Here is a 24,429-nt window from a genome sequence, read left to right as displayed (position 1 = left end):
ACAATTGGAGCATAAGATGTGAGTGTGTGTTACTTACCCTAGGCTCTGTGGTGTGGGCAGTCTGGTTTGACACATTCTCCGTCTGGACATCTGAGGGAGGCTCTGGCTTTCCCTGTGGAGGAATGGTGAAAGTACACTACATGACCAAAAGTATGTGGACACCTGCTCATTGAACATCTCATTCCGAAATCATGGAGATTAATATGGAGTTGCCCACCCCCCCCCCCCCCCATTTGCTGCTATAACAGCCTCCATTATTCTGGGATGGCTTTCCACTAAATGTTATAACATTGCTGTGGGGATTTGCTTCCATTCAGCCGCAACAGCATTGGTGAGGTTGGGCACTGATGTTAGGTGATTAGGCCTGGCTCACAGTCGGTGTTCCAATTCATCCCAAAGGTGTTCCATGGGGTTGAGGTCAGGACTCTCTGCAGGCCAGTCAAGTTATTACACACCAATCTCGACAAACCATTTCTGTATGGACCTCGCTTTGTGCACAGGGGCATTGTCATGCGGAAACAGGAAAGGGCCTTCAGCAAACTGTTGCCACAAAGTTGGAAGCACAGAATCATCTAGAATGTTTGTATGCTGTAGCATTAAGATTCCCTTCACTGGAACTGCTCGGCCATGGAATACCATTTCATGAAGCTCCCAACTAACAGTTCTTGTGCTGACGTTGCTTCCCGAGGCAGTTTGGAACTCGGTAGTGAGTGTTGCTATGCGCGTCAGCACTCGGCAGTCCCATTCTGTGAGCTTGTGTGGCCTACCACTTCCCGGCTGAGCCGTTGTTGCTCCTAGACATTTCCACTTAACAATAACAGCACTTACAGTTGATCGGGGCAGCTCTAGCAGGGCAGAAATTTGACAAACTGACTTGTTGGAAAGGTGGCATCCTATGACTGTGCCACATTGAAAGTCGCTGAGCTCTTCAGCAAGGCCATTTGCCTGCCAATGTTGGTCTATGGAGATTGCATGGCTGTGTGCTCAATTTTGTACACCTGTCAGCAACGGGTGTGGCTGAAATGGAGGAATTCAGTAATTTGAAGGGGTGTCCACATACTTTTGTAAGTATAATGTAGATACATCACTTTAGAAACAGCCATGGGCCCACAGAGCAGATACTGTCCAATAAAACAACTAGAAGAAGAGAGGCAAACATACAAGAACGATTATTATAAGTCACTGTGGATAAAGGGGAAGTATTTTTACAATTTGTAGTGGCTGTTTAAAGATAAGCGGTTTCTTCTGAACCATCAAAGCTTAAATTGTAGAATACTGAAATCCCCCTAAAACACAATGTAAAAAATGTAAATGTAAAAAATCACTCAAACACAATGTAAAATGCAGACAAGTGCCAGCAAGGGAGAGGTGAGCGAGAAACAAAAGCCAGCAGATTGAAGACTGACCTGCAGCTTCACGTATCCCACACTGTCTCCAACAGGAAGTGGTGTCGGGGCGGGAGTCAGACCTATCCCAGCGTACTCGTTCCCCATCTCTTCCTCTCCATCGCTCTGCCCTACTGTGATGGACATGGTCATGGAGGGTTGTGCGAGGGGCAGGGGGAACGCTGGCTGCGGGGTCGGGGGTAAGGGCCTTTCCTGGATCCAGCTACTCTTGCGTGGTCCCATACCACTCCCTACGGGTTTGATGTCCGCTACGGGAAGGGCTGGTAGGGGTCTCCGGGACAGGGAGTCCTGGGAAGGGAGGCGGGGCCGCCCCTGCGTCTGTAACAGGATGGTGGAATCCTCCAGCGCCCGTTGGACCATAGAGAGCAGGGTGTCTGACGGAGGGGCATGGCCACAGGAAGACAAAGCAGGAAGTAGATCTGAGAGGCGGGCCCAAGCCAGTTGGAGAGAGGGAGGGACCTCGCTGGGTTGACTCAACTTCCAAACGGACAGGATCTCAGCCAATGAGGTAGCCAGGTCCCTTGAGGAGGCGGGTGCACCCGAGGCAGTGCTCAGCACCGATTGGACAAGACTGGAAAGCGAGGTTCTCCATTGGATGTCACCAGACCCATTACTGGATACAGATAACCTATGTGTGGAAGACGACGTTGACATCGCCGAAGAGGGCAAGACGTCAAGGGTGAGAGCAGGCATGTTGTAGATGCCACAGTCCGGCTCGGAGGTGGAGCCCAAGTCGCTGCCCTCACCCAGCGGCGCTCTCTTCCCTTGGCCGGGGACAGAGTAGACCTGGCCGTGCTCCGTCTCCTCCAGGGAGATGATGGTGGACATGTCCCCCGGGGCCAGAGGTAGGCCAGGAAGGGAGGGAACGCTGTAAACGTCCTCCTCTGATTCAGCAGTTGTAACAGACGCTTGGACGTTGTAGGTCTGCTGTTGGGGGTCTGATGACGTGCTGAGTATTATAGTGGGAACATTGTACACCTGAAAGAGAGAAATGGAGATGAAGACAGAACGGGATGGAAGGAAATGGAGAGAAATGGAGAAAGAAAATAAATAGCTACTTTCCTCAAGGGGATATTGCTCTCTATTTTGCCCCCTGGCCCAGACACCAATTGCTCAGTTAGGCAAAATAATGTACCTAGATAATTCCACAGGACAATGTGGGTCTATATGGCGCAGAGCAAGTCTTCCTTGACCGTTATTGTTCTTCAAGTCATTCCATTCAGTCATTCTAAGCTCCTAGTCAGTAGTACTGTTTGTTATGTATGTTCTAGAAGAACAGAGGAGGAGATTGGATAGCCTGGCCATTACATTCCCACTGCGGTATAGACAGCTGGGTGTGACTGGGAGAAAATAGCAACAGCAGTATTCAGATCAGACAGACTGGAATGCAGCTGACAGAGAAACAGGTGTGGCAGAGAGAGAGAGAGACAGACGGAGGGAGGGGCTGTGGGAGGAAGGAACAGGTGAAGGAAAGTTGAGCCGAGAGAGAAAGAGGGGGACTGAGAGAAAGAGGGGAATACTGAGAGACAGAGGGGGACTGAGAGAAAGAGAGGGTGAGTGAGGGGCAGAGGGAGGAAGGGAAGAACAGGTGAGGGAAGGTTGAGAGCTGAGGGGGAGAGGGAGAATCAGACAGAGAAAAGAGAGGGAGAAAGAAAGATGAAGTGAGAGCGAGGAGTGAGAAAAAGACAGAGAAAGAGGAGAGCCGGGGAGAGAGAGAGAAATGGAGTAGGAGAGGAGAGAGATGGTGTCTGCACTGTGGAGGAAGAATCCTGACTGACCTCTGACTCTAGGTCAGTGTGTGGGGGGAGGGAGCGGGGGGTGTTGTAGATGTTCTCGTCGTCACACAGCGCTGCTGGGGCTTGCCGATGCCACCTACTGCTGGGAGGAGTATCATACACCTAGTAGACCAGGCACAACACATGTCATAAGACTGTTATATGCTTGTTATAAGCACAAGGTCAACGTCAGATATATAGTTCACATTGGTTAACTAGGGTTGGAGTTTTTCCTGAATGCATGACTTGACGGGGAATAACTCTGGGGCCTAGTCATGACGAGATTGTCGGTCTGTCACCTGTTCGTCGAGGTTCTCGTCATCAGGATCTGCATACTCTCTGCCCTCTCCTTTCTTATTCTGCCCATTCTTCTTCTTCTCATCCGATGTCATCCTCCCATCCTTGCTCTCCTGCTGCAAGAGTACAGGAGTCGACTGGGGGGTGGAGATGGCAGGCTTAGAGGTGGACACAGGGGTTCCAGGCTGGGGCAAGTCTTTTCTGGTGACACCCCTCACTGGAGGGGCTGGAGGAGGTGGCTTACGGGCAAAGTTTGGTGACCTGGGCACTCTGCCTTGTCCCTGTCCTGGTCTGGCCAGCAAGGGGGACCCCCTGACGGGGGTAGCCGGAGCTAGCTTCCCCCTGGCGATGGGAGGGGTGGAGGGCACACCACTCTGACCTCTGGGGGTTCCTGGGATCACGCCTTTCAGCTGAGGTTTGGGGGATCCCAGTGCAGGGACGGGTGGATTCCTGAGAATCCCTGCTCCCACATGGGTGGGGGTCTGGTACATCATCCCAGGGGTGCCCTGTGCCAGTTTGGAATGAGGGGTGAGGGGCTTGAGGGGGGCCCCCCTGTCCCCGTTGACCTGTGAAGGGGTGAGGCTCTGAGTCTCCAGGATCCTGGTAGCGATGGGGGTAACCTGGGTCGCCACGGCCACCCCTGCTGCCCCTCCTGTGGGGGTCTGGTAGAACTCCTCGCTGGGCAGTACAGTACCTCTGGGGACCAGGTAACAGCTGTCAGAGTGGCCTGCAGCCGCTACAGTCTCCCTGGGGACAAGGTAGGTGTTGTCCTCTGGCCCTTCTGGAGCTAGACCCACTGCCCGGGGCATCCCACTGGGGGCCAGATAGACATTCTCTGGGCCAGAGGCTCCAGTCAGACCCCCTGGTGATCTGTGGTGCTGGGGCCCAAGAAGTGTGGGGGTGGAGGGGGTCTGGTAAAGAGTCCCAGCTGAGTCTACATCTCTGCCTCGGAGGGAAGGAGAGCGCGGGCGCCCCGTCACCCCCCCGTCCCAATCGGGTAGGGGGCGTGTGCCAGAGCTGGAGCGGGAGCGTGGGCGACCCCCTACCTCGGCCTGTCGGAGGACCCCTGGTCTAGAGGCAACAGGCACCGCCCCTGGGCTCTGGTACAGGGCCTCCCCCAGGCTAGGTGGGGTGCGGTAGACGCCGTCTATGTCCTCCGTGGAGACTGCTGTGAGGGCCAGGGGGCCAGGGGAGAGGTACACGGAGTCTTCACTGGGGGCGCGGCTAGGGGGTCGGGGGTCAGACCCCGGGGTGGTGTGGAGGAGGCGGAGGCGGTTGGCGGGGGCGATGCCCTGGCGCCCATGGAGGGAGCAGAGCCACCAGCCAGGACCCCCTCCCTGCTCCTGTTCTAGAACCATCAGGATGTCCCCCTTCCGGAAGGCCAGCTCCTCAGGGCTCTCTGCTGCATTGTCAAACAGGGCCTTCGCCAGCACCGTCTGAGGAGGGGGGGAAAGAGGGACAGGGAAAACGTATAACACAGAAATAACTCATGACACAGTCATTTCTCCAAAATAAGAGATCCACAAAACACCCATCACTATCCCAGTGTTAATCCAGAGTTTTTCCTAATGAAGTCACGTGGTCAGGAAAAACTTTGGACACTAGTCATAGGGGGCAGTGACGACAGGAATGCACACACAGAGACAGCCTAACATCACACCCGGAAGCATACATCTACATGCTGACAGGACTGCACACAGACAAATGTATTGACTTGATGCCAAGAAAGAGATTGAGAATAGCTGATTGTATAACGGTTTAAGTGAATAGAAGAGCTAAAGATCAAGAGGGAGGAGCTAAACAAAAACAGTGTGGTGGCGAGAAAGAGAGAGAATACATTCAGTCCCATCATGACTAAACACATAATGATATAAGTGCTGAATCCCTATATACTTAGTTACTGCACACAGTACTTTTAGGTGGGTAAAAAAATAGTCAGGAGGGAGGAATGATTGAAAAGACAAGAGGAGTAAATGGTCATGAGAAAAGAGAGGGATGGATGGAGGGAGAGAGAGGGAGGGGGGTAAGGGAGGGAGGCAACATCTGTCCCTAGTTTGGGGTTTAATTGCCGTCCCATGGGCCTCCTCTCATCTTCTCCTTTTCAAAACCCTAACCCCCTGGGGATTGGCTATAGAGACAAGCTGAGCCCTGAGCTGCGTTCAGTATGAAGGAAATTAAAAAAATAAAAATAAAAATGTAAATGTCAAAGTGTCCAATCTTGTCTTATTAGAACACAGCATTTTGTTTTCAGTTGAAAAACGTTTTGCACTACTAGCTCTACTCTGAAACATGCCTGCTGGAAACAGTGGATGGAAGCCAGGGCAATGTTCAATTACTTAAAAACCGCATCCTTCATTCCCTCCCTTCCCCGAATGATGTAATCACTGATTTGAGAGTATTGGATGGGGACAACAAAAAGGTTCACGTCAGTCAATGGCCTTTCACCGATCCAGTTATGTCATATTAGTGATTCTCCCAAAGAAGGATGATACATTTTTAAGTATTCAAACATGGCCCTGGTTTGAAAAATAACTAGTGCCATGTCACCAGTTGGGCTCATTTCATCAGTGGCTGCTTACCCACCATATCTCATACAAAAAGTGCACACACACACACACACACACACACACGATTGGTACTCACAGAGAGGGACATGTTTACTCTTCCTCAGACAGTGCTCCCGTCAGGACGTTGGGTCAGGCTCACAAACAGACAGAGTCCTCCATCTAGAACCAAGAGGTGAACTGCGGACTGCTGTGGAGTCCAAACACACGATCCAAGTTGTGTTCAAGGGAAACGCCACCAGCCTCCTTCAAGGCTGCGAGATGTCCTGCCTTCTTCACTCACCAACACCCATAGGGTTCTTCTGTGTTGAGGGCATGATAGAACTGCTTCTTCTTGGCTCAGTGTTGTCGTTCATTCTTGAGATTAAGATTAGAAAAGCCAGTTCGGCCGGATTGTGATGCAATCATCATTTCACACTCCTGATTCCACTGAAGGAGAATCCTAGTCAGGGAAATGATGAAATCGTTAGTGTTGTTCTCACTTTGTAAACAACATAGTCTAGATCCTTAGAGGATGTCAACATCTACCACTTGTATTTAGAGCCAATTCATAACTTCTGTCTTCTTACCATATCCCATGTTGTGGTCACACATCCATGATTTACAAGACTCACTACTGCATTCGACAAAAAACTCCAATGGTCCATCACAGAGTAAGATCCTTCAGATAAAAAGGCTCAACTGACCAGAATAATTTACCTATAGAAATCAGGGCATTTTAAGAAAGCCTTTTGTCAAATATTAAGAACAAACTGGTTTTAACTAATAGAAACATCACCATGTTAAGATATTTGTAAATATGTATGTATTATATACACTTACGTTTTATTAGTAGTTGTAGCATTAGTTTTTATTAGTTGTAGGCCCGTTAGTAGTTGTACAACAACTTGCTATTCTGTTAATGTACTTAAAAAATATTATTATTATTTCATTGGTATTATTAGACAGTAGTTGGAATATTATTATTGTTACTAAGTACTGTTTGTTTAGTTTTTTCTCCCTTTGAACACTTGAAAACAAGCATCTCAAGAGATTTCATCGTGCAAATGCTACCCCAATGACAGATCTACAGTTACAACGCAAGTGTTCAAAATATGTAACAAGTGTCATTAGAAAAATGTATATCAAATAACGGTGGCAATTATTATTCTGTAAAAACTTAATTGACAGCATAAAACTCAAGAGGTTGCATATCAAGTTACCAGGCAGTTGGATCAGTCAGCCAAGACGAAATTTTAGACCATGGCATGGATTGACTCAGATGACGTAAATATTTGCTAACAAACGTTCGCTAGCCCCTTAAAGTTAGCACACAGCTCACCCGATCGCGGATAAAAAATAAAAATGAATGAATATTCAATATTTTGTTAGCTCACTTGTATAATGTGGGCCAAATTGTATCTAAATCGATGGAGCGGAGGCTAGCTTGTTACTGTAACGTAAACCGCTAGCTAGCTTATAGCCAATGGGCAAAACAAAAGGGGGCATGAAATCAGTTCGCTAACAAGAAAACTTCAGTCTGCATTCAAATGACACTCACTTGTTGTTTTATTCGCTAGCGTACTTACCCTTGATGAAATAGAAACATTTCATGCAATACTCGAGAAAAGAAAGACAGCTATCGAGCGTTCCCTTATTTCAGTTGAGGGAATTCGTGGCAAACGAGGTTTTTCTCGTATGTCTCCCTCCCGAGAAGGACTACGTAATTGGATACGACCCTCTTGCGGTAAAGCGCAACATTTTTGAGGATGGATAAACCGAAGATTACAGCTCCGCCTTCAGCATTTCACTCGGAAGACTCTGGGGCTTTCACATACACAGATAGTTCAATCTGGGCCATTTTTATCTGGCAAGGAGAGATGCTGTAACCAACTAATTACGTTTAATGTAAGTAGATGGTAAACGCAATAAATTGTTATATGCTATTTGCTTTGCTGCGGGTTTTTGGATTCTGTTTGAATGGAGCACAGGCTGCCGTATAGACGAGAGTACAGGCGCAATAACAATAGACGCAGTTGTAAATAAAGCAGTACACCCGGGATAGAACTTTTACTTTGGAGAAGTACCGGAAACGTCGTCTTTAAACTCGTGTTTTTATTCCTGTCTTCTGTCACTGGACGTAAAGGACTTTGCACAGAGGTACTTTGAACTTACAATTTGTAAACCAGCAGTACGCCAAACCTTGATTATTGGTGTTACATGTAGCCGTTATTGATCAGAAAGGCAAAGGTAAGGTCATATCATTGTATTTTGAATTCAACATAACACTTGTATTCTTGCACAATTCAACCTTCACCTAATTTCTGCTCTTCATAACCAAGGTCTAGACACTGATAGCCACAATAAGGAGGCACATCGTGGATAAAGCAATGTAATAACTAAGGGACCTAGTAACTAAGGCATAATGTTTTGAAAGGGTCACTTGTGGGTTGGCACCTGCATTTGTGTCTACTGTATGTGTGTGCACTGAGAAATCTTCTCTCTTTCCAGGTAATGCTGAGGTGTTTTGTTAGCAGGAGCCTTTTGACCAATCCTGTCGCAGGTCAAACAAGAAATATGTCTGGGGGCAGTCTTGCTGGGTCTCAAAGCAGTCTTGCAGGGAAGGTCGCCGTAGTGACTGCCTCCACTGATGGGTAAGGAATAGCTGTGCCTACTGTTTTGCTGGGGATGTATTTAATTTGTTTATAGTGAATTGCCCACCTGCTCTATGGTCCTATGATGAGTTTTTCCTGACCGCTTAGCCTGACCTGGAAAAACTATGGGCACCAAGTTAGCCTATAAGCCATAACAAGTGTCTATGGAATAGGGGCCAGAGTTTTTCCTGCTCAGACCACACAGTCAGGGAAAGCTCTAGGCCCTATATATCATCCTTCTCCTACTGACTGTGTCTTCTTCTACTTCTTCTCTTTCAGAATTGGTCTGGCTGCAGCTCAGGCTCTCGGTCAGAGAGGGGCTCACGTTGTGGTGAGCAGCAGACGTCAGTCCAACGTGGACAAGGCCGTGGCACTACTGCAGAGTGAGAAGATACAAGTGACCGGAACGATTTGCAACGTTGGGAAAAGTGAAGACAGAGAAAGACTGGTTAACATGGTAAAGAAAAAGCCAATACATTTTGCTCCTATTCCAGAAGGTGCACACAGAGTAGACATCAGTTGATCATCACACGACAATATCGTATTCAAATGATACACCTTTAAATTGTGACCACCATCACACTCAACTTCAGCACAGTGGCATTCCAGTACATCATCGATACTGTAGTTCCCACTTCTTGACACGGGGTCACAGGCACAGCCATCAGTCACATGCCCTTACAGAATGCCAGTGTTGTTATTTTCCATTCTGTTTAGACAGTGGAACATTGTGGAGGTATAGACATCCTGGTCTCGAACGCAGCAGTCAATCCTTTCTTTGGAAACATCATGGACTCCACAGCAGCAGTCTGGGATAAGGTGCGTTATGCGTCCAAGCATCTTACAAATGTTTTGAAAAGCAACTGGACCGAAAATCTGCCCCATATACTGAAGCCTTGATGCAATGAAATATGTTACATGTCTAACAGTGCCTCATTTCCCTTAGTTTAATGTAACAAGTTATTTGAAGTATTCAGTAAGTTGTGTAATAACTTACTGATAAGTATTCATTGGTTGGTTTAACATACAGTTGAAGTCGGAAGTTTACATACACTTAGGTTGGAGTCATTTAAAACTCGTTTTCAACCACTCCAAAAATGTCTTGTTAACAAACTATAGTTTTGGCAAGTTGGTTAGGACATCTGCTTTGTGCATGACAAGTATTTTTTTCAACAATTGTTTACAGACAGATTATTTCACTAATAATTCACCATATTCAAATTCCAGTGGGTCAGAAGTTGACTGTGCATTTAAACAGCTTGGAAAATTCCAGAAAATGTCAGGTCTTTAGAAGCTTCTGATAGGCTAATTGACATAATTTCAGTCAATTGGAGGTGTACCTGTGGATGTATTTCAAGGCCTACCTTCAAACTCAGTGCCTCTTTGCTTAACATCATGGAAAATGAAAAGAAATTAGCAAAGACCTCAGAATTTTTTTTTGTAGACCTCCACAAGTCTGGTTTATCTTTGGGAGCAATTTCCAAACGCCTGAAGGTACCACGTTCATCTGTACAAACAATAGTACGCAAGTATAAACACCATGAGACCACACAGCCATCATACAGCTCAGGAAGGAGACACGTTCTGTCTCCTAGAGATGAACGTACTTTGGTGCAAAAAGTGTAAATCAATCACAGAACAACAGCAAAGGACCTAGTGAAGATGGAGGAAACAGGTACAAAAGTATCTATATCCACAGTAAAACAAGTCCTATATCGACATAACCTGAAAGGCCGCTCAGCAAGGAAGAAGCCACTGCTCCAAAACTGCCATAAAAAAAGCCAGACTACGGTTTGCAACTGCACATGGGGACAAAGATCATACATTTTGGAGAAATGTCCTCTAGTCTGATGAAACCAAAATAAAACTGTTTGGTCATAATGACCATCGTTATGTTTGGAGGAAAAAGGGGGAGGCTTGCAAGCCAAAGAACACCATCGCAACCATGAAGCATGGGGGTGGCAGCATCATGTTGTGGGGGTGCTTTGCTGCAGGAGGGACTGGTGCACTTCACAAAATTGATGGCATCATGAGGAAGGGAAATTTATGTGGATATATTGAAGCAACATCTCAAGACATCAGTCAGGAAGTTAAAGCTTGGTCGCAAATTTGTTTTCCAAATGGACAATGACCCCAAGCATACTTCCAAAGTCGTGGCAAAATGGCTTAAGCACAACAACAAAGTCAAGGTATTGGAGTAGCCATCACAAAGCCCTGACGTCAATCCTATAGACAATGTGTGCAGAACTGAAAAAGCGTGTGCAAACAAGGAGGCCTACAAACCCGACTCAGTTACACCAGCTCTGTCAGGAGGAATGGGCCAAAACTCACCCAACGTATTGTGGGAAGCTTGTGGAAAGCTACCTGAAACGTTTGACCAAAGTTAAACATTTTAAAGGCAATGCTACCGAGTACATGTAAAAACTTCTGACCCACTGGGAATGAGATGAAAGAAATAAAAGCTGAAATAAATCACTCTACAGTATTACAATAAAGTTGTGATCGTAACTGGCCTAAGACAGGGAATTCTTACGAGGATTAAATTTCAGGAATTGTGAAAAACTGAGTTCAAATGTATTTGGCTGAGGTGTATGTAAACATCTGACTTCAACTGTAAATGCTTAAGTATTCATTATTTGGTTTAACCAACTATTCATTAGTTGGGCCTCCCGAGTGGCGTATCGGTCTAAGACACTGCATCTCATTGCAAGAGAGGTCACTGCAGTACCTGGTCCGAATACAGACTGCATCACATCCGGCCTCACATCACATCCGGCCGTGATTGGGAGTCCCATAGGACGGCGCACAATTGGCCTAGCGTCGTCCGGGTTTTGTAAATAAGAATTTGTTCTCAACTGACTTGCCAAGTTAAATAAAGGTTTCACACATTCACATAGATGCTTAGGTATTCATTGGTTGGTTTAACATAGTTGCTTTGTTTGCATGATCTAATGCTCTACTTTTCACTTCCATGCAGATCCTGGATGTGAATGTTAAGGCAGCCTTTCTTATGACCCAACTGGTGGTGCCTCACATGGAGAAGAGGGGGTGAGAGAGTGAGAAGATGTAAATAATGAAGTAGGAAGGTGTTTTGTGAACTATACCAATTACAATGTATGCATTTCCCAGGGGCGGGAGTGTTGTATTTGTGTCCTCTGTCGCCGGCTACCAGCCTATGCAGGTAAGCTCCTCTGATTTTCCCTCTGAATGGCTCTCGGGTCAATCATCTCAGAATTTGTTGTGTGTAGTGTTTACATTAGTATGAAGAAATATTTTTTCAACGTGACCTTTGATTCCCCCCAGGCCCTCGGTCCTTACAGTGTGAGTAAGACGGCCCTATTGGGCCTAACCAGAGCCTTGGCCCCTGAACTGGCCCAGAGCCACATCCGTGTCAACTGTGTGGCCCCCGGCGTCATCAAGACCCGCTTCAGCCAAGCAGTGAGGATCCCCTCCCTTTCTATCATCATCTTCACCGGTTTACTCTTTTCATATTTGCTTACCCTCTATTTCTATCACTCGTTTGGCTGTTGTTTTCCTATCATTCATACAGATAGGAGTTTTTGATCATGCGGTGTTCTTATTCTCTCTCAGTTGTGGCAGGACGAAGACGTTGTGGATGAGTTCAAGAAGCAGCTTAGCATTAAAAGGTTGCCTTCAACTTCATTCTTAGGGTACATCGTTTAGTTCAGTGTACATTCTTACCCTCAAGTGTTATTGTTTTTATGTAGTGTGTCCACGAATGTGTCTGACCCATTGTGACTGAATTGGTAGAATTTGCTTGTGTAACATTGAAAGACGTGTTGTTGACGTCATATCTGTATTTGGCTGTCTTTATGCATGTTCACCATGGTGGTCTGTTTGATTTGTTACTTGTGTATTATTCTCCCAGGGTTGGGGAGCCAGAGGAGATCGGTGGAGTGATCGCTTTCCTGTGCTCTAAGGACGCGTCCTACATCACTGGAGAGACCATCACTGTGACTGGAGGGATGAGCTGCAGGTTGTGAGACTTGTCGGGCTGTAATGTGTCAATAGAATCTGGCCACGCTGACTGACTGGGACGCTCAAAATTAAACAATGCTTGTAATGTAAGAATGGACTGCAAGACAGGTAGATTTATTCTACATTGCAGAGAAATGGAATCCTCTAAGACTGTAGTGACATGAGGACACTAAGGCAGGAAGTGGACAGTGTTGACACCATTCCTGACATTCTCGGTATGCTTTTCAGTGGGCTCTATACTGTGTATTGGGTTAATAACAAATGAACACAATGTATTATTACTACACTTCAAAGACTGTCACAGCACACTAAAGCATTTGAGCTCACAAGCAGGGTCCAAATGTCTGTTTTCCCTCTGTCCCACCATCAAGCCCTTAGGAACTATAACTACATTGCCTTAACGCTGTCATACATGTTTGATTATTGGACTTCATAAATATACATACAGGAACTAGTAAATACAACATGTATTATACACAATTAAAATTGTAGTTCTTCACACTAAGACATTGGATGTGTGAAAAATAACTTATTTGGCAGATGCATAAATTTCCCTTTGATTCATTATTTGCTTTTTGAAGATCCTGCATCTGGTTATTGGAAAAGGACAATTGAACTCTATAATTATATATAAGTCAAACTAATTAGCAAAACTCTTCTCGATTTGTGCAAGTTTTTTCCTCATCAATATGTCAAGATATTCCTATTACCCCTAAAAGAAAATGTGTTGGCCAATTAAACTGACAAGTATTACAGCACACAGGTAGTGCAGTTTTAGTAACAGGGCAATCCTTTTGACTTCACAATAAAAGTCACCCAGGTTTTTTAAAATGCTTATTCCAAAGTGATTCAGATACAAAGAATCGTAAAACTCTGCTAGTAGAACATATTAAATATTTTCTTACAGTGGATGGTGAAATGATTTTGCCACATCTAATAAACAGACCATATAAATTGGCATGACAGCACAAACAGATCTGGGACCAGGAGAAATTATTTTGCCATGTCTAATAAACAGACCATATAAATTGGCATGACAGCACAAACAGATCTGGGACCAGGAGAAATTATTTTGCCATAGACCGGTGAATTATTGAGTGTCATCTGTGTCCTTTGCCGTGAGACAACAGGTGGCGTCGGGCCATGCCGGGCTTAAAGAACTCCCTGAGGGTTGGGCACTTAGGTGTCGTGCTTGGACCTGTAGTAGGGCTTCACAAACAACTGGGGGAGACAGAGAGCACATTAGACTGCAGTGGTTTCAGGAACCATAGACGCACGAGGGCAAGCAAGGTTAATAATAAAAGTTGCTTCCCAAGGCTCTACTTACACTTCCCAAGGCTCTACTTACACTGCCTTTGAAATTCTTTGTCGCTTCATCCTCTGAATATCCAATGACATCCTGTGTCACCGGTTACTGGAGAAGTTAACATTTCTAGATGGAAACGAGATGGGAGAAACGTAAGGCTTGGAATAACACTGTAATGGCTAGGCAACGATAACTGCACTGACATAACGTACTCACTTAAACATAGAATTGAGAGTACATGCATGCAGAAATCAATGCACAGTTCCTGGAGGTGTAAACAGTGGAGTAAAAGTCCTACACTAATACTGGACATTTACAATATCAATGTGATGACACTGTATTTTTTTATTACCCCCCTCCCGCCCCCCAGTCGCTTCGGTGCAATTTTCACAAGTTTGTGATCACAACTTCGTACAAACCTCAACTGATCAAAACGGCAGTTTTCAAATCTCTAAGCACATTTTCAATTGACTTAAGTGCAACACACAATTATAGGTCACCATTTTACCAAACACGGTTTCAGCTAGAAATACATGTTCCACATTGCAATACATGTTTAAATAAAGCAATTGCCTTTCACAATGTCCACACTACTTTTAATATGATTCTCTTTTGTTAAAATACATTTTACTCTTACTTAGACTGCTCTTAATTGATAATCACTTAACCGTTTGGTAAACCTACAGATTTGTCTACTACAGATCAAATCAAATTTATTTATATAGCCCTTCGTACATCAGCTGATATCTCAAAGTGCTGTACAGAAACCCAGCCTAAAACCCCAAACAGCAAGCAATGCAGGTGTAGAAGCACGGTGGCTAGGGAAAACTCCCTAGAACTACATAATGATCAAGAACTACATAATGAAAAGATATATGTTTGTGAAGAAGAAACTCAGTGTACAAAACATTAGGAACACCTTCCCAATATTGAGTTGCACCCCTTATTGCCCTCAGACCAGCTTCAATTTGTCAGGGCATGGACTACAAGGTGTCAAAAGCATTCCCGATACACATGGAAAACTGTTCAGTGTGAAAAACCCAGCAGCATTGCAGTTCTTGACACAAGACCACCTGGCACCTACTACCATACCCTGTTCAAAAGCACCTACACATTTTCTGAATGGCACACATACACAATCCATGGCTCAATTGTCTCAAGGCTTAAAAATGCTTCTTTAACCTGCCTTCTCCCCTTCATCTACACTGATTGAATTGACATCGAAAGGGGATCAAAGCTTCACCTGGTATGACGATCATGAAAATAGGTGTTTCTAATGTTTTGTACACATTAGGAACACATCCCCATGAGCGTGTCACCATCCTTCAGGTCATGGATGAGATATGCAATGACATTAATCCAGACCTACAGAATGTCAGGCTTGGATTCACCATATCAAAAGGTTGATCCCCAGGTGCATGAACAATGAGGACAGTTACTGTGATGTCAATAAGAACCTAAAGTATGACCAATGGGGACATTTACTGTAATGTTAATGAATACCTAAAGTATGCCCAATGAGGATATTCACTGTGATGTCAATGAAAACCTAAAGTATGACCAAAATTCTCAAGACAGGCTTGATGCAAACTCGTGGTCTGCTAAACATTGTTTCTTCCATGTGATAGTACTTTTCAGGGTATTTTATTCAGATCCTCATTAGCTACTACTAAAGCAGCAGCTACTCTTCCTGGGGTCCACACAAAAGATACAGAACATTAATAGACAAGTGCATCACAAGGACAGAATTACATACACTTTCATAATCATGTGCAAACCACGAAAACACAATAATAAGGTGCGTTGCAAATAGGCTGATACTTTTTGCTAAATTTCCCTGACGTGAATAAAGCTACCTTGTTTCTATAGCACCTCTTGTAATGGGTATCCTGGGGTAAAGTATAGACTTTTTCCAGTTACCACCCGCAATGGATATCTTACGGTAACATGTAATCTCTTAAACTTGTAGGCCTTTTGTTAGTTACCATTAGGTAAAATGAAACATTCCAAGACAGTTACACTTATGTCAGTTCATACAGGGCTCCACCTATTGTCCTTCACCCCAAAGTTTCAACTTAATGGTTTCCACCTCACCGACTTGTGTTACATTACCACCTTCATTCCACCCCAGTATCGTCCACCACTCGCACACGGAATCAACCAAATGACAAAGTTACATAAATGGAAATAAAGAACACACTTACATAGTTCAGCCTACTGTAACTAACATTCCATACATCAATAATACTATGCTCTACCAGGCAGGCCCTGGTATTCTGTCACTGCACCAATGTTCTCACAACATCACCTAGTCAGTGAGAGGATCATATCATACAGAGTATGGAGAAAAAATACATTCAAATAAGTACTTGTATTTTATTCAGGAGAGCGCAATTAAGACTAGTGTCTCATTTGCAATTGTGCCCTGGGGACAAAAATGTAATCAAAACAACACATCAGGCTATTTTAACAAGTTATAATAGTTCATTAAAGCAATTGCACACTTAGTTTTAAACTGCCCTATCGATCCCAGGCTTTCACACAACCGGATCGTGAACAGAATTGAAATTTGGAGATCAATTTGGTAAAATACACACAAAAAAATAAGTTTGTGGAGACAAGTGGGACCTCAAAGAATTAACCAACCAAGGTCCTGCCGACCTTCTGACACAGGATGCAGTGATGAGTATTAAAAAACCCTCACCTGTAACAAAGCGAAGGGCGCTATGGTAGACGGCATTCGATGGTTTATGAGTAGTGGCTGCTGCATTCTGGTAAATGGTGTCACCGTAGTCAAGAACTGGCAGAGAAGATGACTGTACAATATGCTTCCTACCGTTCATGGAGGCACGATCTATTTCTAAAAAGAAGCCCCTTTAAATCTTAGCTCTTTGTGTAGCGCATCTGTACGTTTTTTATTTATTTTTTAAACGTGAAGATATTTATCAATCCAGACGCTCAAGATATTTATCAATCCAGACGCTCAGATATTTATAAATCCAGATGCTCAGATATTTATAGGCGGGAACCCACTTGATGATACGAGCCATCCAAAGAGTGAATATGTTGACCATCAGAAATGTATCAGAGAATTAGAGAACAGATTTCGTTTGGCCCGCATTAAGTCCAAGTTTATTTTCACCTAGCTTCCACATAGGAGAGAAATTCAAGGTGTAGCACCTTGTAGGTGTAGCACCTTGTGTGGTGAAAGTTTTCTTCAAAATGAACTTAGAATGAAGTTTTGAATATGAAACTTTCTGCGTTACAAGTGTTACCAGTTCAAAGTTTTGTACGAAGCCTTTTGAAAATTTACCACATACTTGTGAAAATAGCATAAAAGCAATTTTAAAAAATAAGAAACTGAGGTACTAGTGAGTATCTGACTAGCCTGATTGCTCGATCCATTGCTGATTTAAACAATTACAGTTGTGTGCCATCATTCCACTTACATGTATGAGATGATGAACGTATGGAACGATGAATGAACAACATCATTTTACTAAAGAAAGCACAGCCAGATCTGGCAACCAGGCTAGTATAGGAAAGTATCCTTGGTTGTTTAAATCAGCACCTGTATTTCTCTTACTCTTTGTCAGCTGATGCTGGAAGCCCCATATCTAGGGTCAATGACCTGTCACTCAACTTCCGTTGCCAGGTCGAAGGAAGCCGACATGCTGTTATCGCCGGCAACTTGAGCCTCTGTCCCCATAGAGAGCTCCCTTCCCCTGATGTTGGTATCCCGTTGCTGCAGGAAGGTTGTGACTTCAAAAGAGCAGGGATGTCTGTTGAAATCAGTCGGGGGATGAGCACCCTGGGTTTGTTGAGCAGACAGGCTGTGATGTAAGAATAGAGGCGATGGTCTTCCGGAACCTTGAGGTTTGCGATCCCCAACTGGACCAAACAGTCCCTAAGAAGATCTCTCTCAGTCTCTCCATCTCTACCGCTCGTCATATCCTCCTCTCCATCTCTAACAAACTCCCCCCCACGCCCTCTCCTGAGCACTCTTTCACTCCCTCTTTCTCTCACACTCCTCCTCTTCCTCCCTCTTCTCATGACCATGATCTCCTCATCCTCTTCGGATTCCTCTTCTCTGCTTTTGACACATGTATATTTTGACCTCTCCGTTGACTCAGCGTCCTCCTCCACATCTCTTGAAACCGATTGGATAACAACGTCTTCCTGGAAAGTTCTTGCCCTCTTATTGGCTGAAGCCATGACTGGAAGGTCTTCGTTGCAAATCCCACCAATCACAGGTGCGACGGGCAATGACAATTTTGTTTGTCTGTAATCAGTTAACGGGGTCAAAGACAGAGGGCTTGGGGTGGAAACCGAGGCAGGCTTAGATCTTGATTTGACGCTTTGCTGCACTCTTCCAGAGGGAGGGAGAGAGAGTGATGAGAGGAGGTAGTCGCCCATACACGAAGAGAGAGAAGCTGATAGGAGGTAACAAAAGAGATGAGGTTAGCCGATATCTTAAAAATCTATCCCAGGCGTTGTGAAATCTGGCTGGCGACTGCAAAGTAGTCGGCCTGGAACGCGCCCTATGTAGACCCACCTGCAGAATCCAGGTGTCCCAGGCAGATCTGGTGCTGAAGCAGGGTCCTCAGGAGCTGGGGTTGGGAGGCAGCCTGCGCACACTCCTCCAGGACAGGAGGGGCAGCAGTGAGCCACGACACCGTCTGAGCCAGGTTGGGAACTGGGAGAAGCTGGTCCAGTCGGAACAGGAACTCCCACAGCAGTTTCTCCAGCTCCTGGTCAAACTGAGGCCCATACTCTGACGGAAACTCCACCTGTATGGGGTAGACGAGAGGGGGACAGGGGAACTCAGTGGATGTAGCCTCGTACGACCATAGCGAAACAGAATGTAAGCTTGCGAGACCAGGATGGTAGTATGTGGCTACAGTGACTGTCTCTAATTAAGATAACTTTGTTAATTTATGCACAAGGTCCAACCAAAATGTTACTTCCTGTTTTAACCCAACCCCTCTAAAAGACACACATACATAGTGTTTTGGGGGGAGAGGTGTGGGGGGCTGCCACACTGGGTGCCTGGGGAGCTGTTGTTGTGGGGGGTTAATTGGCTTGCTCAAAGGCACAACAGTAGACAATGCAATCTAGGATTTGATACCAGCAACCCTCCGGTTGGCCAGCTCACTTCATGACTGATATTTTCGGTCGGCCCCGGGATTCGACAGGACAGCCCTCCCGTTGCTGGCTTGCCTCTCTAACAGCGAGGCTACCTGCCGCCCCGAAAAGCTGCTGAGTCAAACAAAACAAAGCCAGTCTGACCTTGTAGAAGAGTTCCCTCTCTGTGGGGTCTTTCAGAAAGCTTTCAACCAGGTCCCAGAGGTTGGTCACTGCTGTTTCAATCTTCACATCCTTTTTCTGCAACATAGGCATGCAGAGACATCACTTACAGCAAACATACTGTATTTCTCACAAAATCATTCCTAGGGTACAAAGCAGTGAAGTGATGAAAGACCATTCAAATACCACACCCATCTTGCAGTACAGAGAACTGACTGTCACTCACCAGGGCAGAGGACGGGTTGGGGGCACGGATCCTTTCCAGCTGGGTAAGGATAACCGCAGGATCTGGTGGGTCTGAGCCATTGCACAGCTCTAAGATCAGCTACAAATGGCCAGAGACATGATAATTAAGGACTGAACTGTCTGACAGTGGAAGCACATACAGGGTAATATTCATTAAGTCGCAACGGAAAACAAAATTGAGCTTTTCTTATTGGACAAGTTCAGGTTTTTAACCATTTGGTGCCAAATGAATGCAACCCATTTTTACTACAACACAACTGTCTAAAGACTTATGACCATGGGTCAACAATATCATCCTCACACACACACCCGTGATCTCAGCCCCAGAGCCAGCTTGGCCTGGTGTCTAGATGTGAGCAGGCCAGGGACAGTCTCACAGCAGGATGTCACAAACTCCTCCAGCGTCCCATAATGCATCACATCGCGTTGCTTCATCACCTTCCACATGGCAGCAGAGACCAGCCGGATGGGAGGGGCCAGGAGGCGTAGGGAGGAGAAGGAAAGGAAGATGTCTGAGGGGATAGAGAGGGGAGAGTAACGCGGAGCAAATAGTGCCTTTTGAGGTCAGTTGGTTTGATAAAATAATCTTTAAATTAAATTAAAGTCCTATGACGGTAGTGACATCCCATTACTGCCTATCACTTATTCATTCTTATTTCAGGTGTTGTGTATATTATAGAGGTCGACCGATTAATCAGATAATTAATGGCCGATTAATTAGGGCCGATTTCAAGTTTTCATAACAATCGGAAATCTGTATTTTTGGACACTGTATTAAAAAAAATGTACACCTTTATTTCATCTTTATTTAACTAGGCAAGTTAGTTAAGAACACATTCTTATTTTCAATGACGGCCTAGGAACGGTGGGTTAACTGCCTCGTTCAGGGGCAGAAGGACAGATTTTTACCTTGTCCGCTCGGGGGATTCAATCTTGCAACCTTACAGTTAACTAGTCCAATGCTCTAACCACCTGATTACATTGCACTCCACGAGGAGACTGCCTGTTACGCAAATGCAGTAAGCCAAGGTAAGTTGCTAGCTAGCATTAAACTTATCTTATAAAAAACAATCAAATCAATCATAATCACGAGTTAACTACACATGCTTGATGATATTACTAGTTTATCTAGCGTGTCCTGCATTGCATATAATCGATGCGGTGCGTATCGTTGCTCCAACGTGTACCTAACCATGAACATCAATGCCTTTCTTAAAATCAATACACAGAAGTATATATTTTTAAACCTGCATATTTAGCCAAAATAAATCCAGATTAGCAGGCAATATTAAACAGGTGAAATTGTGTCACTTCTCTTGAGTTCATTGAACGCAGAGTCAGTGTATATGCAACAGTTTGGGCTGCCTAATTTGCCAGAACTTTACGTCATTTTTTTATTTTACCTTTATTTAACCAGGCAAGTCAGTTAAGAACAAATTCTTATTTTCAATGACGGCCTAGTGGGTTAACTGCCTGTTCAGGGGCAGAACGACAGATTTGTACCTTGTCAGCTCGGGGGTTTGAACTTGCAACTATGACATAACATTGAAGGCTGTGCAATGTAACAGGAATATTTAGACTTATGGATGTCACCCGTTAGATAAAATACGGAACGGTTTCGTATTTCACTGAAAGAATAAACGTCTCGTTTTCGAGATGATGGTTTCCGGATTCGACCATATTAATGACCTAAGGCTCGTATTTCTGTGTGTTATCATGTTATAACTACGTCTATGATTTCATAGAGCAGTCTGACTGAGTGTTGGTAGGCAGCAGCAGGCGCGTAAGCATTCATTCAAACAGCACTTTCGTGCGTTTGCCAGCAGCTGTTTATGACTTCAAGCCTATCAACTCCCGAGATTAGGCTGGTGTAACCGATGTGAAATGGCTAGCTAGTTAGCGGGGTGCGCGCTAATAGCATTTCAAGTGTCACTCGCTCTGAGACTTGGAGTTGTTATTCCCCTTGCTCTGCATGGGTAACACTGCTTCGAGGGTGGCTGTCATCTCTATAGAGCTGCTGCCTATGCGGTCTGACAAAAATCACTATTTTAGTAGTTCTTCAAAGTAAATAAGGCCAAGATCATGTATTTCCAGGTAAAGATACCTCGAAGCAACTGCTCTCTTATTCCTCTCAATCGCACATTCTGTCTCTTCTCTCTCCTTTTCTGCCCCACACTAACCTAACGTAGCAGGCATAAAAGAGAAACATACCGGAGTAGGCGTGCAAGGGATTGTGTCATTGTAGTTAATGACCACATTTTCTGCATTAAATTATGTCGAATATTGGCCAGTTGGGAACTTCAACTCCCCACCACATCGCATAGTTCAGGCTTGATCTGATTTATCTCTACAGAAACTGCAATGTGCACATTGAGCTCACAGAAAAAGAAAAAAACAATTCCAATAATTGAACTGAAGTCAGTCAATTAGATGTTTAAAAAACAAAAAATAACTGACGTTTCGGTTAATCGATCAGTACTAGAAGAGTGACTGTCTGTTAGCCTTTTTTGAGCGTCATGTTTAAATCCTATAAGTGACTTTGTTGAGCTTCACAATCAATTTTAGATAATCTTGGATGATTTGGACATGATGCACAAAAAAAAGCTAATATTGGACCCATGACTATCGGCCACGCAAAACAACACTTTCCTGTGGATACCCTATCTCCACCTCCTACCGCCAAAAACACCAGCATGTACAACTGGTCAAGTAAGTGTATATATAATTTTATTCAACATTCTGGCTTTTAGAGACTATTGCGTCTTTTTTAGGGTGGATTCCCTCATACTGAAAATCCATGGAGTAACCATGGTAACAGTGCTGTTTTAAAGGGGAAGTAACCATTGGGTAATTTTTGTAATTTGGGTTAACTATCCCTTTAAGATAGTTAGGGTGTAATTAATCTTCCCACTTTACTTCAAATTCAAGTAGTTGTAAGCAACCATTTTCTATAAGCCCTTATTATATAATGGTTGATAAAGACACCCGAATGTATTGACTGGCTGCAAAACTGTTAGGAAACTGTCAATGTCACTTTGCTTTTACTAACACTGTGACTATCCGTCTTGTTTTAGGAGACTATTTGGCTACTGTACTGATATAGCTAGCTAGGGGCAACCATCAGGTTGTTTGTTTAGGGCTGGCTAACCCGCAATAGCTACCTACTGTTTCTTTGCAGTTAATTATTGCTACTCCTAGTGTTAGCTCACGAGCTGTAAGTGAAACGAGAAAACTGTTGGAAACCAAAGACTAAAGTAATTACCCATTTCAGATGACTTCTTAGTTGCCATATTGTCCCGTCCGAATTTAGGTCGATTTTTATACTTAGAATGGCTAGCTAGCTTTAGCTCACTTCCCAAGCCAACTTTGTAGACAACTTTGTAGCTAGCTAGGCTAACAAAACGTTTCTTCTGAGATTGCTGGATAAATTAAAGACAAGGTTACAATAACAGGTGATCATCTAGCAATACAAACAGAAAACATGCAACGCTCGAGGTTGCTATTCTGTATCTATTACACGGACTTTGGTCATAAGAGTTTGTTAATTTTAGGCATAAAAACACGCTGGGTTCTCCTGCTTTCTCTTCTTCAGGATTGGGTTGGCGGATAGCATCCAACTTTCAAGGTGCATACATCGCCACCTACTGTACTAGGAGTGTAAGGCCAGTCACGGCCTAACTACATTAAATTGTCCTCATTAGTCCTGTTCCTCTAACAACGTGAAATAGAGCCCTAAAACTCCCACTTCCTTCTTTAAAATCTCCATATTTCCCTTCTCAGGCTCTAGGACATGACAATACTCCATGCAACTCCTCCGTGGAGAAGTCTTTCAGTCCCGGGAACCGCTCTGCCGCATCCACAATGATATCTATTTTCTGGGATTTCCTCTCCACCTTGGTAGTGCCATTAATCACCATAGCTACGAAGGACACACAGTCCACCTTCTTAACATATAGGTCTTGTTGGTGAAAGGCAACCCCTGCTGCAAAGGCATATCCACCACCATGACACCATGGAGTCTTTAGGAGTACCATTCGAACACTTAACAGCCGCTGCATATGAATTGTAGTGGGAAACCCGGATTTTGGCCAAATTCTCTGGTCGGGCATTCCAAAGAAGCTTCATGGTTCCCACTACAATTGCAACATGTTCCATTTTCATCACTTCTAAAACCATTTCCACTTCTCCCCTTCTGCAAATACTTGATTAAAACATGTGCAAAAGCTTTACAGTGATCAGACTGCATTGGTCTTGGGGTAAATGCTCGGCCCTGTAGTTTATATACCCCAACTGCAATTGAGTAGGGAAGAGACTCCATTTAAAAAATACAGACTTGACGACCCCCCCCCCCCCCCCCCCCCACACACACACGATTCATCCGAAGTGCTTTATTCACTCCAGGAATATTTTTCATCTCTGTAACAGATTTCCCACGAGACGCCAGGTATTATCCACTTAACCGTGCCGTGTTCCGAAGACACGTCAAACTTCTCAATTCGGGTAAGACGCAACACACGTTCTTTCTGATCCTCAGAAATACATTACATCTAAACAAACATGCCTCTCGTAATTCTCACAACCTTCAATTTACCCAGCACTTTCTCCACCAATTTGGATATCTCAAATGGGTTCTTCAAGATTGATAATCCGATCCGCTTCTCCTCATTAATAACCCATAGTGCTACAAGATAAGGAACATTCTCAGCACTGTACGCTACTCCTTGATTCAAGATCCACATCAGCTTCCGCCATCTCTTTCTCCAAAACCACATTTCCCCCGCCTTCTCTACTTGCTGGATGTGACGTCTGAATGAATGTATAATCAAAGATTGTATAACTAAATGAAGATAGACCACCGTCTGTTGTTTCCAATGGGAACAGATGAGTCACAGTGTG

The 24,429-nt window shown here is 44.6% G+C and overlaps 3 protein-coding genes across 9 annotated transcripts in view; 1 reads left to right on the top strand and 2 right to left on the bottom strand.

Annotated features, from left to right (window-relative positions):
* The window catches only part of LOC135510487 (embryonal Fyn-associated substrate-like), an 11,496-nt gene extending 3,739 nt beyond the window's left edge, over positions 1–7,757 (bottom strand). Inside the window, exons 1-7 of one of the 2 annotated variants that reach the window (XM_064931463.1) lie at positions 7,611–7,757; positions 6,612–6,741; positions 6,122–6,484; positions 3,481–4,914; positions 3,185–3,304; positions 1,407–2,384; positions 38–112 (exon numbers count right to left, since the gene is read on the bottom strand). In XM_064931463.1, coding sequence (XP_064787535.1) covers positions 38–112; positions 1,407–2,384; positions 3,185–3,304; positions 3,481–4,914; positions 6,122–6,133 — 2,619 coding nt within the window. In that variant the 5' untranslated portion in view covers positions 6,134–6,484; positions 6,612–6,741; positions 7,611–7,757. The remainder of the gene's footprint in view (positions 1–37; positions 113–1,406; positions 2,385–3,184; positions 3,305–3,480; positions 4,915–6,121; positions 6,485–6,611; positions 6,742–7,610) is intronic. The other variant, XM_064931462.1, reaches the window with a different exon arrangement.
* On the top strand, positions 6,619–13,583 carry LOC135510490 (dehydrogenase/reductase SDR family member 4-like). Of its 2 annotated transcripts, none has more exons than XM_064931472.1 (9): positions 6,619–6,695; positions 8,533–8,675; positions 8,955–9,132; positions 9,393–9,494; positions 11,653–11,723; positions 11,805–11,856; positions 11,979–12,113; positions 12,267–12,346; positions 12,565–13,583. In XM_064931472.1, exons 1-9 carry the CDS (start codon positions 6,639–6,641, stop codon positions 12,677–12,679), a joined length of 933 nt encoding a protein of 310 aa, XP_064787544.1. In that variant the 5' UTR covers positions 6,619–6,638; the 3' UTR covers positions 12,680–13,583. The 2 variants fall into 2 exon arrangements, with proteins under 2 accessions (XP_064787544.1, XP_064787545.1); XM_064931473.1 differs by having other exon boundaries at positions 6,623–6,695; positions 12,267–12,322.
* Positions 12,760–24,429, bottom strand: LOC135510489 (uncharacterized). Of its 5 annotated transcripts, none has more exons than XM_064931467.1 (8): positions 24,125–24,429; positions 19,843–20,045; positions 19,514–19,612; positions 19,270–19,365; positions 18,536–18,770; positions 17,567–18,413; positions 14,023–14,106; positions 12,760–13,895 (listed from the first exon to the last, which is right to left on the bottom strand). In XM_064931467.1, exons 1-7 carry the CDS (start codon positions 24,303–24,305, stop codon positions 14,079–14,081), a joined length of 1,689 nt encoding a protein of 562 aa, XP_064787539.1. In that variant the 5' UTR covers positions 24,306–24,429; the 3' UTR covers positions 12,760–13,895; positions 14,023–14,078. The 5 variants fall into 5 exon arrangements, with proteins under 5 accessions (XP_064787539.1, XP_064787543.1, XP_064787542.1 ...); XM_064931471.1 differs by having other exon boundaries at positions 24,114–24,428; XM_064931470.1 differs by lacking the exon at positions 24,125–24,429 and adding an exon at positions 22,796–23,860.

Source organism: Oncorhynchus masou, chromosome 23 (assembly GCF_036934945.1).
Source record: "Oncorhynchus masou masou isolate Uvic2021 chromosome 23, UVic_Omas_1.1, whole genome shotgun sequence".
Taxonomy (NCBI): Eukaryota; Metazoa; Chordata; class Actinopteri; order Salmoniformes; family Salmonidae; genus Oncorhynchus; species Oncorhynchus masou.
Note: the sequence above shows the minus strand (reverse complement) of the source record. Positions and strands in the feature narration are given on the sequence as shown.